Here is a 12,788-nt window from a genome sequence, read left to right as displayed (position 1 = left end):
ACCTACGGTTCAAACTTAGAAGAGAGGTCCTATTGCACACCTACTAGGACAGGTGCGTTGGAACAGAGTAATAGATACTGAGAGGAGAGAAGGAGTCCCGCATACTGTCTTCACTTATAATTTTATTCAGCAACGTTTCGGTCTCTTCAGACCTTCATCAGCATCCTGATGAAGGTCTGAAGAGACCGAAACGTTGCTGAATAAAGTTATAAGTGAAGACAGTGTGCGGGACTCCTTCTCTCCTCTCATGACCTACGGTTCAACAGTTATAAGCCAAAACATGCAGCTGGCTGTTGTAGCCCATGATTAAAAAGAAGAGATCTACAAGCTAACATCCTGTACCATCGCACAGTGTTGATAGCTTGTAAATGTGTTATTTTTGCGATTGTGACAACCTCCTCTACCGGTTCAAAATGCACTGCTCCACAGATCTGCAGCATGTCTGCTGGACACAGACACACCACAGTGCAGGCTCATAGACCCATACAGTGAACAGAGCGCTTTTATCTTGGTCAGAAACAAAAACAAATCACGCTCATTGTAACGACTAAAGCAGCGTTATTTGGATGAGCAATATGTCATAATATTAGTACGTTTTGGCAGAGTAATAAGTTACACTACTCGTTACTGGGTAAAGTAATAATATTACAGTAATATATTATTAAGTAACTCGTTACTGCTGAACACTGCACATACTTCATTTAAGCATATGATATAGTCATATCTCCGTCTCGTCCACAGAAAGAGGACTTGTGTGACACCTGGACTGAAGACGTCTCGTCAAACCACAAGTAGACAAAGTAAGACTGGACACAGTTTGCAATAATTATCATTTTTACTGACATGCATACATGACAGGAGGGCATTTCATTAATAATGTCCACACACAGCTGTAAGAATGTTAGGTTATGAATGAAGCTGAATGTTTAAACTGTTTTCATTGTCTTCTCATAGCAGATCTCAGTCCGCAGGAGGATTTAAAGGTTTATAAGGTCGGTTTGAACCGTCTTGATCGTGTGACATACGTTACTGAAGTGCCCTCCCTCAGCCGCATCTACACAGAGCTCCACATCTCAGTGGGAGAGAGTGAAGGGGTTAATACCCAACACGAGGTCTGGCAGCTTGAGAAAGCTTCCAAGAAGAAGACCCTCCATGACGAACCAATCAAATGCTGTGACATCTTCAAGCCCCTCCTCCTTGGCAGAGACAAACCCATCAGAAGAGTTCTGACCAAGGGCATCGCTGGCATTGGAAAAACATTCTCTGTGCGTAAGTTCACTCTGGACTGGGCAAGGGGTTTGGAAAATCAAGATGTCATTCTCCTAGTTCCCTTCTCATTCCGGGAGCTGAACTTGGTCAGAAATGAGAAGCACAGTCTTCTCTCACTGATCCATCGTTTCCACCCAGAATTAAAGAAGGTCACAGCAGAGCAGCTCGCTGACTGGAAAGTTGGCTTCATCTTTGATGGTCTGGATGAAAGCAGGTTTTCGCTGAAATTCAAGAACATTCGCATTGGTTCTGATGTCTTCCACAACAATGACATAGTTTCTGATGTCACAGTGACTTCATCAGTGGACTTGCTGTTGACAAACCTCATCGAGGGGAATCTGCTCCCCTCAGCCCTCCTCTGGATAACTACCAGACCTGCAGCAGCCAATCAGATCCCTCCTGAATGTTTTGACATTGTGACAGAAGTACAAGGGTTCACAGACCCCCAGAAGGAGGAGTTCTTCAGGAAGAAATTCAGTGATGAGAAGCTGGCCAGCAAAATCATATCACACATGAAGACATCAAGGAGCCTCCACATCATGTGTCACATCCCAGTCTTCTGTTCAATCGCCGCTACCGTTCTGGAGGACATGTTGAAGACAGAACAGACAGAACAGCTGCCCACGACTCAGACTCGGATGTACAGCCACTTCCTGTCGGTCCAGACAAAGAGGAAGAATCTGAAGTATGATGAGACAAGCAAGGTAAAGAATGAAGACAAGAAAAAGAAAGCAAACAAGATGCCCAAGACCCTGACTAAGATGTACAACCACTTCCAGTCGGTTCAGACAAAAAGGAAGAAGAAGTATGATGAGAGTCATGATTTGAATCAAGAGCAGCTCATGGAGATGGACAGGGAGGTTCTACTGAAGCTGGGCAGGCTGGCGTTTGAACATCTGGAGAAAGGCAGCACCATGTTCTACAAAGAAGACCTGGAAGATTGTGGTCTTGATGTGAAAGACGCCTCACTGTACTCAGGACTGTGCACAGAGATCTTCCAGAGAGAGACTGTGAGCCTCCAGAGAACAGTCTACAGCTTTGTTCATCTGAGCATCCAGGAGTTTCTGGCTGCAGTCTACCTGTTACACTGTTTCACACAGAAGAACATGGTACCGATGGCGTTCCTGGGAAGATACAGTATCTGTTCCTTGCCTGACTTTCTGGAGGGAGTCATGGTGAAATCCCAGAAGAGTACAAATGGACACCTGGACCTCTTTGTCCGCTTCCTTCATGGCCTCTTACTGGAGTCCAACCAGAGTATGTTAGGGGGCCTTCTGAGTCAGACAGAGAACAGTCCAGAGACCATCCAGAGAGTCATCAACAACCTGAAGAAGATGACCTCTGAAGATCTCTCTCCTGAGAGAATGATCAACATCTTCCACTGTTTGATGGAGATGAATGACCACTCAGTACTTCAGGATATCCAACAGTACCTGAAGTCAGGGGACAGATCAAAGACCACACTGTCTGAGTCCCAGTGTTCAGCTCTGGCCTTCATGCTGCAGATGTCAGAGGAGGTTCTGGATGAGTTGTACCTGGACACATACAACACATCATTAAACGGGCGACAGAGACTGATCCCAGTTGTGAGGAACTGCAGAAGGGCTCGGTTAGTATTTGTGTGAATAGAAATGATGGTTAACATAAAACATTGGTTCTCAAAAAGTGGTCCAGGGTCCCCCAAGGGTCCAGTTCCAGAGGGTCCCCAGCTAAATATGGAATGGTTGAACACTTTAATTAGTGTGGTTTCCCAACAGGGCAACACATTATAGTCCTGGGGAAACTTTATAAGCTTCTAGGGTAACTTTTCTGGGGAAACTTTAAAGACTTCTACTTTTTCGCTACAATTGGAAATGGCAGGGATAGGAAATCAATAGGGAATCAGTGGGAGTGGGAATCAGTAGGGAATCAATTGGTCGGGCTTCACATGACAGTAATCTTACTGTAGAATATAGTCAGCAACCGTCAGCATTGCAACCACACTCACAGTTTCATTTTATACTGTAGATATTTGGAAATAGTCGATCTACAAGCTCATAACGTGTTGCAGCGCATTGTGAGCTTTTCGATCAGCTATTTAAAATTTTCAATATATACTGTATGGTTCATACATTTTTGAGCGGTGGTAAACCGCTCCATAGAGTGGCTGTGCGTGTGTCTGTAGCCACTTTTTCCTCAGCGTTTTGCCATATCAATGTGTGTGTGTAGCCTGTATTACATCACCAATTACATCCTAGACCTATATCCTAGTCTGAAGACGTTATGCAAGCATGACCACCGCTCACTTCACATTGGGTGTGATTTTTACTTTAAATCCTGTCTGGGTCGTTTGATTGATTGAATATTTTACAGTGCAAGTGCAGTAGCCTACCATACAACACATAGTCTAAGGAACACACCAAAAAAGCACTTGTGGTCTTGTTTTCCGTTGGGGTCCTTGGTATTCATCAACATACACTACAGTATATGAACAGAGTAGGGGAAAACAGTGTGGGTGGGGTTGAAGTAAGGGGGGGATCACTTCTCGCCCGTCTCAAGTGATAACTACCTCCACCTTTGTCCTCCTGAAAGGTTAATTTTCAGGGCTGTTTTGAAGGTGGTGGGTGTACGCACACATGGCTTTTCCTGCCAAATCTCCGCACATTGGAAGGACAGCAATTGAACCGATTACAATACTTTCGCATTCTCTGTACTCAGGCATGTTTATCAAACAGGGTTTTGTTGAAAGGCAATGAAAGATGAGAGGCAAATCACAATGATTCAAGCGCTGTGTAATGTCCCAGAATTAAGCGGGTCCATTTGGTTCCATGTTATCTGTTCTGCTGCCGTTGACAGTCCTCACCGTCATTGAAAGGGTTAATACCATGGCGCCGTTGACGGTGAGGACTGTGAATCTTACTGTATATACAGTAAAGATATGATTACTTACTGTACGTCGCTCCGGTCCCGCCCGCATCGGTAATGTCGGCGATTTGTTTACAACGCACGTTGGGCGTGCACGCGAAGTGAAGCTCCTCAATGTTAAGTCAATGGAGAGGCCCATAAAGAAACTTCATTTAAACAAAATAGCCATTTTGAGACATTTTGCAGCAGATCTAAATGTAAACAAGGCACAAGGCAGGGCGCAGCCATCTTTCCTCTTCTTGTCCCACACTGTCATGTGACTAGATGACGTAATCGTTGCCGTCAAGTGATAATCCAAAAAAACAAAAACAACCCCCTTCCAGCCCTTCAAAATAATAGCGGCGGCCTATGGAGGAAACTGCGTGGCACCGAGGCACCAAGCAACCTTCAGATTAAGAGGCACTAGTTGTGTTAAGCTCTCAGGAGTTAAAGATCTAACAAGGGTCTTTAGATGGTTAGATTGTCATGAAACTTGTTGATCACATTTATTCTCCCACAGGATTAAAACCGCGGCTTTTACTGACCCCAGGACGAGGTCACGCCAATTCTTGGCCATCTGGCCAGTGATGTATATTGGACCAGTTGCCCATATATGGTGATCCCTGTCCTGATGTCATCAATATTAAGCGCATATCTGGGAATGCCCACATTTGGTAATGCCCATATATGTGCATGTTCTGACATCACATTGTTGACTATCATGCAGGGGTCTCCATATATGGGTAACTGGTCTGATATACATCACTGTCTGGCCAGATGGCCAAGAATTGGCGCGACCTCGTCCTAGGGTCAGCAAAAGCCATAGTTTTAATCCTGTGGGAGAATAAATGTGATCAACAAGTTGCGTGACAATCTAACCAGTACATTTAGAAATGTTGAACATTTTTACCTAATGGTTGTGCCTGAAGAAAGACTAATTGTGGGCTCGCCTATAAGGCGAGCACACTTTAGATATTGTCATTATTGTGGGCTCGCCAGTACCTGGCGAGCACACTTTAGATATTGTCATTGTGGGCTCGCCAGTACCTGGCGAGCACACTTTAGATATTGTCATTGTGGGCTCGCCAGTACCTGGCGAGCACACTTTAGATATTGTCATTATTTATCTATCAGGCAGGCAGGCAGTCATATCAAGTATCAAAAAACTTCGGTTCCTTTCTACTCCTACATACTTAGTGAGAAAATGAAAATAAAAACATCAATGTGTTCAGTTTACAGTGGCGAAGTGTGCTATTACTTTTTACAGCAATCGGCCAAATGGTGGCGCTGTAGGAAGCCTTCGAAAGTGCGAACTTTGAACAGGTATAGCTCATGCTGTGTTTGAGGTACAGGCATGAAACCTGTATACACGTATGCGTCTCCTCATGCCGAACAACTTTTAGCCTCTGACTTTTGACCTCTGACCTTTAGATCTCCCACAATTCGGAATTATATGAAAAACAGTAAAAATCTATCTCCTCCTGGGTTTTTTTCGATACGCGCACAAAACTTTTTTCACATGAACTTTGGACCAATACGGTCAAACTAATCTCGGCGGATTTCTTTTAAAGTGAAATATAATTTTTTAATAATTCAATAAATATTGCAGTTTTATGCAAATTATTCTTCGGCCTCTAAATCATACATGCAAAGTTACACGTTCATGGCATTTGGCAAAGATGTAGAGGGTTAGTCAAGGTATCACTGAAACCAATTTTATTCCAATCGGCCAAAGGGGGGCGCTATACGAAGCGTCTGAAAATTCAAACTTCAAACGGGCATAAGTCATGACTCGTTTCGTTTGAAGACATGCAACTTGTTACACGCGTGCTTTGACTCAAGCGGAAGACATCTGTGTCGTTGTTAAGTAAGCTCCGCCCTTCGATTTTCCGCCACTTTGAGCAGTTTGTAAAACGCGTAAACCCGCTTTTATTCTGGAATTTTCGCGTCACGTGCACAAAACCTTTTTTACGTGAACTTTGGACCGATATCTAAAGATCTGTCAGATCGGATTTCTTTAACATTGAAACATGCTTTTTAAAATAATTCAAACAATATTGCATTTTTATGCAAATTATTCTTCTGCCTCTAAAACATACAAGCAAAGTCACATTTTCATGACAAAATAGTGTAGAGGGTTAGTTCAAATATCACTGAAACCAATCTTACCCCAAATGGCCAAAGGGGGGCGCTATATAATTTTGAGCAGTTTGTAAAACGCTTAAACCCGTTTTTATTCTAGGATTTTTTTTTGCAATTTGCATGAAACATTCTACACGCAATCTAAGGACCTTTATCTAACATGCCTATGAAGTGCACACAAAAAAATTATAAAATAATAATAATAAATATAGCTGCAAGCAGCGATAAAGTGTCCAAAGCCAAAAACACCTCAAATCATGAACACAGCCTGGGATGTGCGTGAAATCTTGCAAGCACATTCCCAATAGGTCAAGGAACAGATACCAACCTTCTCACATTGGCCTGTTATAGCGCCACCAGCGGGTCAACTTTTGCACAACACATTTTTGGAACAAAATGGACCAATCTTTGACGTCAGTAACGTCAAAGAGAGCACTGCCTGCGATCTTGACATTTTGTGCTTTTATAGCCATTGTTTTCCGGCTTGAAGCGAGCCCACTATTGTTTCGAAGGAACAATATTTTTCTAGTTGTGGGCTCGCCTATAAGGCGAGCACACTTTAGATATTGTCATTATTTCTATACTATACTATACTAGTCATATCAAGTTCTCCTCAAAACTTCGGTTCCTTTCTACTCCTACATACTTAGTGAGAAAATGAAAATAAAAACATCAATGTGTTCAGTTTACAGTGGCGAAGTGTGCTATTACTTTTTACAGCAATCGGCCAAATGGTGGCGCTGTAGGAAGCCTTCGAAAGTGCGAACTTTGAACAGGTATAGCTCATGCTGTGTTATACATACAGCCATGAAACCTGTATACACTTATGCGTCTCCTCATGCTGAACAACTTTTACCCTCTAACTTTTGACCTCTGACCTTTAGGTCTCCCACAATTCGGAATTATATGAAAAACAGTAAAAATCTATCTCCTCCTGGGTTTTTTTTGTTACGCGCACAAAACTTTTTTCACATGAACTTTGGACCAATACGGTCAGATTTATCTCGGTGGATTTCTTTTAAAGTGAAATATCATTTTTTAATAATTCAATCAATATTGCGGTTTTATGCAAATTATTCTTCGGCCTCTAAATCATACATGCAAAGTTACACGTTCATGGCATTTGGCAAAGATGTGGAGGGTTAGTCAAAGTATCACTGAAACCGATTTTATTCCAATCGGCCAAAGGGGGGCGCTATACGAAGCGTCTGAAAATTCAAACTTCAAACGGGCATAAGTCATGACTCGTTTCGTTTGAAGACATGCAACTTGTTACACGCGTGCTTTGACTCAAGCGGAAGACATCTGTGTCGTTGTTAAGTAAGCTCCGCCCTTCGATTTTCCGCCACTTTGAGCAGTTTGTAAAACGCGTAAACCCGCTTTTATTCTGGAATTTTCGCGTCACGTGCACAAAACTTTTTTTACGTGAACTTTGGACCGATATCTAAAGATCTGTCAGATCGGATTTCTTTAACATTGAAACATGCTTTTTTAAATAATTCAAACAATATTGCATTTTTATGCAAATTATTCTTCTGCCTCTAAAACATACAAGCAAAGTCACATTTTCATGACAAAATAGTGTAGAGGGTTAGTTCAAATATCACTGAAACCAATCTTACCCCAAATGGCCAAAGGGGGGCGCTATATAATTTTGAGCAGTTTGTAAAACGCTTAAACACGTTTTTATTCTAGGATTTTTTTTTGGCAATTTGCATGAAGCATTCTACACGCAATCTAAGGACCTTTATCTAACATGCCTATGAAGTGCACACAAAAAAATTATAAAATAATAATAATAAATATAGCTGCAAGCAGCGATAAAGTGTCCAAAGCCAAAAACACCTCAAATCATGAACACAGCCTGGGATGTGCGTGAAATCTTGCAAGCACATTCCCAATAGGTCAAGGAACAGATACCAACCTTCTCACATTGGCCTGTTATAGCGCCACCAGCGGGTCAACTTTTGCACAACACATTTTTGGAACAAAATGGACCAATCTTTGACGTCAGTAACGTCAAAGAGAGCACTGCCTGCGATCTTGACATTTTGTGCTTTTATAGCCATTGTTTTCCGGCTTGAAGCGAGCCCACAATTGTTTCGAAGGAACAATATTTTTCTAGTTGTGGGCTCGCCTATAAGGCGAGCACACTTTAGATATTGTCATTATTTATCTATCAGGCAGGCAATCAACAGTAGACGGGATTTCGGTTCCTTTCTACTCCTACATACTTAGTGAGAAAATGAAAATAAAAACATCAATGTGTTCAGTTTACAGTGGCGAAGTGTGCTATTATTTTCTATAGCAATCGGCCAAATGGTGGCGCTGTAGGAAGCCTTCGAAAGTGCGAACTTTGAACAGGTATAGCTCATGCTGTGTTATACATACAGCCATGAAACCTGTATACACTTATGCGTCTCCTCATGCCAAACAACTTTTACCCTCTAACTTTTGACCTCTGACCTTTAGGTCTCCCACAATTCGGAATAATATGAAAAACAGTAAAAATCTATCTCCTCCTGGGTTTTTTTCGTTACGCGCACGAAACTTTTTTCACATGAACTTTGGACCAATACGGTCAAACTAATCTCGGCGGATTTCTTTTAAAGTGAAATATATTTTTTTAATAATTACCCCAATATTGCGGTTTTATGCAAATTATTCTTCGGCCTCTAAATCATACATGCAAAGTTACACGTTCATGGCATTTGGCAAAGATGTGGAGGGTTAGTCAAAGTATCACTGAAACCAATTTTATTCCAATCGGCCAAAGGGGGGCGCTATACGAAGCGTCTGAAAATTCAAACTTCAAACGGGCATAAGTCATGACTCGTTTCGTTTGAAGACATGCAACTTGTTACACGCGTGCTTTGACTCAAGCGGAAGACATCTGTGTCGTTGTAAAGTAAGCTCCGCCCTCCGATTTTCCGCCATTTTGAGCAGTTTGTAAAACGCGTAAACCCGCTTTTATTCTGGAATTTTCGCGTCACGTGCACAAAACTTTTTTTACGTGAACTTTGGACCGATATCTAAAGATCTGTCAGATCGGATTTCTTTAACATTGAAACATGCTTTTTTAAATAATTCAAACAATATTGCATTTTTATGCAAATTATTCTTCTGCCTCTAAAACATACATGCAAAGTCACATTTTCATGACAAAATAGTGTAGAGGGTTAGTTCAAATATCACTGAAACCAATCTTACCCCAAATGGCCAAAGGGGGGCGCTATATAATTTTGAGCAGTTTGTAAAACGCTTAAACCCGTTTTTATTCTAGGATTTTTTTTAGCAATTTGCATGAAACATTCTACACGCAATCTAAGGACCTTTATCTAACATGCCTATGAAGTGCACACAAAAAAATTATAAAATAATAATAATAAATATAGCTGCAAGCAGCGATAAAGTGTCGAAAGCCAAAAACACCTCAAATCATGAACACAGCCTGGGATGTGCGTGAAATCTTGCAAGCACATTCCCAATAGGTCAAGGAACAGATACCAACCTTCTCACATTGGCCTGTTATAGCGCCACCAGCGGGTCAACTTTTGCATAACACATTTTTGGAACAAAATGGACCAATCTTTGACGTCAGTAACGTCAAAGAGAGCACTGCCTGCGATCTTGACATTTTTTGCTTTCATAGCCATTGTTTTCTGGCTTGAAGCGAGCCCACAATTGTTTCGAAGGAACAATATTTTTCTAGTTGTGGGCTCGCCTATAAGGCGAGCACACTTTAGATATTGTCATTATTTCTATACTAGGCAGGCAGTCAGTGCAAGTATCAAAAAACTTCGGTTCCTTTCTACTCCTACATACTTAGTGAGAAAATGAAAATAAAAACATCAATGTGTTCAGCTTACTGTGGCGACGTGTGCTATTACTTTTTACAGCAATCGGCCAAATGGTGGCGCTGTAGGAAGCCTTCGAAAGTGCGAACTTTGAACAGGTATAGCTCATGCTGTGTTTGAGGTAAAGCCATGAAACCTGTATACACGTATGCGTCTCCTCATGCCGAACAACTTTTACGCTCTGACTTTTGACCTTTGACCTTTAGATCTCCCACAATTTGGAATTATATGAAAAACAGTAAAAATCTATCTCCTCCTGGGTTTTTTTTGTTACGCGCACAAAACTTTTTTCACATGAACTTTGGACCAATACGGTCAGATTGATCAACCAGATTTCTTTTAAAGTGAAATATAATTTTTTAATAATTCAATCAATATTGCGGTTTTATGCAAATTATTCTTCGGCCTCTAAATCATACATGCAAAGTTACACGTTCATGGCATTTGGCAAAGATGTAGAGGGTTAGTCAAAGTATTACTGAAACCAATTTTAGTCCAATCGGCCAAAGGGGGGCGCTATACGAAGCGTTTGAAAATTCAAACTTCAAACGGGCATAAGTCATGACTCGTTTCGTTTTAAGACATGCAACTTGCTTACACGCGTGCTTTGACTCGAGCGGAAGACATCTGTGTCTTTGTTAAGTAAGCTCCGCCCTTCGATTTTCCGCCATTTTGAGCAGTTTGTAAAACGCGTAAACCCGCTTTTATTCTGGAATTTTCGCTCCACGCGCACAAAACTTTTTTTACGTGAACTTTGGACCAATATCTAAAGATCTGTCAGATCGGATTTTTTTTTTTAATTGAAACATGCTTTTTTAATAATTCAATGAATATTGCAGTTTTATGCAAATTATTCTTCTGCCTCTAAATCATACATGCAAAGTAACATGTTCATGGCATTTGGCAAAGATGTAGAGTGTTAGTCCAAATATCACTAAATCCAATCTCACTCCAATTGGCCAAAGGGGGGCGCTATATCATTTTGAGCAGTTTGTGAAACGCTTAAACCCGTTAGGATTTTTTTTGCAATTTGCATGAAACATTCTACACACAATCTAAGGACCTTTATCTAATATGCCTATGAAGTGCACACACACACAAAAAGAAAAATAATAACAAATATAGCTGCAAGCAGCGATAAAGTGGCCAAAGCCAAAAACACCTCAAATCATGAACACAGCCTGCAATGTCAGTGAAATCTTGCAAGCACATTCCCAATAGGTCAAGGAACAGATACCACCCTTCTTACATTGGCCTGTTATAATAGCGCCACCAGCGGGTCAACTTTTGGCACAACACATTTTTGGAACAAAATGGACCAATCTTTGACGTCAGTAACGTCAAAGAGAGCACTGCCTGCGATCTTGACATTTTGTACTTTTATAGCCATTGTTTTCTGGCTTGAAGCGAGCCCACAATTGTTTCGAAGGAACAATATTTTTCTAGTTGTGGGCTCGCCTATAAGGCGAGCACACTTTAGATATTGTCATTATTTCTATACTAGGCAGGCAGTCAGTGCAAGTATCAAAAAACTTCGGTTCCTTTCTACTCCTACATACTTAGTGAGAAAATGAAAATAAAAACATCAATGTGTTCAGCTTACTGTGGCGACGTGTGCTATTACTTTTTACAGCAATCGGCCAAATGGTGGCGCTGTAGGAAGCCTTCGAAAGTGCGAACTTTGAACAGGTATAGCTCATGCTGTGTTTGAGGTAAAGCCATGAAACCTGTATACACGTATGCGTCTCCTCATGCCGAACAACTTTTACGCTCTGACTTTTGACCTTTGACCTTTAGATCTCCCACAATTTGGAATTATATGAAAAACAGTAAAAATCTATCTCCTCCTGGGTTTTTTTTGTTACGCGCACAAAACTTTTTTCACATGAACTTTGGACCAATACGGTCAGATTTATCTCGGTGGATTTCTTTTAAAGTGAAATATAATTTTTTAATAATTCAATCAATATTGCGGTTTTATGCAAATTATTCTTCGCCCTCTAAATCATACATGCAAAGTTACACGTTCATGGCATTTGGCAAAGATGTGGAGGGTTAGTCAAAGTATCACTGAAACCGATTTTATTCCAATCGGCCAAAGGGGGGCGCTATACGAAGCGTCTGAAAATTCAAACTTCAAACGGGCATAAGTCATGACTCGTTTCGTTTGAAGACATGCAACTTGTTACACGCGTGCTTTGACTCAAGCGGAAGACATCTGTGTCGTTGTTAAGTAAGCTCCGCCCTTCGATTTTCCGCAACTTTGAGCAGTTTGTAAAACGCGTAAACCCGCTTTTATTCTGGAATTTTCGCGTCACGTGCACAAAACTTTTTTTACGTGAACTTTGGACCGATATCTAAAGATCTGTCAGATCGGATTTCTTTAACATTGAAACATGCTTTTTTAAATAATTCAAACAATATTGCATTTTTATGCAAATTATTCTTCTGCCTCTAAAACATACAAGCAAAGTCACATTTTCATGACAAAATAGTGTAGAGGGTTAGTTCAAATATCACTGAAACCAATCTTACCCCAAATGGCCAAAGGGGGGCGCTATATAATTTTGAGCAGTTTGTAAAACGCTTAAACCCGTTTTTATTCTAGGATTTTTTTTGCAATTTGCATGAAACATT

General features: G+C 41.1%; 1 protein-coding gene across 1 annotated transcript in view; it reads left to right on the top strand.

Moving 5' to 3' along the window:
- Window positions 1-438: 438 nt before the first annotated feature.
- The window catches only part of LOC308280224 (NACHT, LRR and PYD domains-containing protein 1b allele 3-like), a gene marked incomplete at both ends in the record, with an annotated part of 94,366 nt that continues 82,016 nt past the window's right edge, over window positions 439-12,788 (top strand). The window contains 6 exons of the mRNA XM_080720486.1: window positions 439-488; window positions 1,205-1,286; window positions 1,419-1,847; window positions 1,935-2,279; window positions 2,370-2,652; window positions 2,713-2,878. Coding sequence (XP_080576612.1) covers window positions 439-488; window positions 1,205-1,286; window positions 1,419-1,847; window positions 1,935-2,279; window positions 2,370-2,652; window positions 2,713-2,878 — 1,355 coding nt within the window. The remainder of the gene's footprint in view (window positions 489-1,204; window positions 1,287-1,418; window positions 1,848-1,934; window positions 2,280-2,369; window positions 2,653-2,712; window positions 2,879-12,788) is intronic.

Source organism: Nannobrachium achirus (genome assembly GCF_963921795.1).
Source record: "Nannobrachium achirus genome assembly, chromosome: 24".
Classification (NCBI taxonomy): Eukaryota; Metazoa; Chordata; class Actinopteri; order Myctophiformes; family Myctophidae; genus Nannobrachium; species Nannobrachium achirus.
The sequence above is the reverse complement of the archived record's forward strand: the minus strand, read 5'-3'. Positions and strand labels throughout refer to the sequence as shown.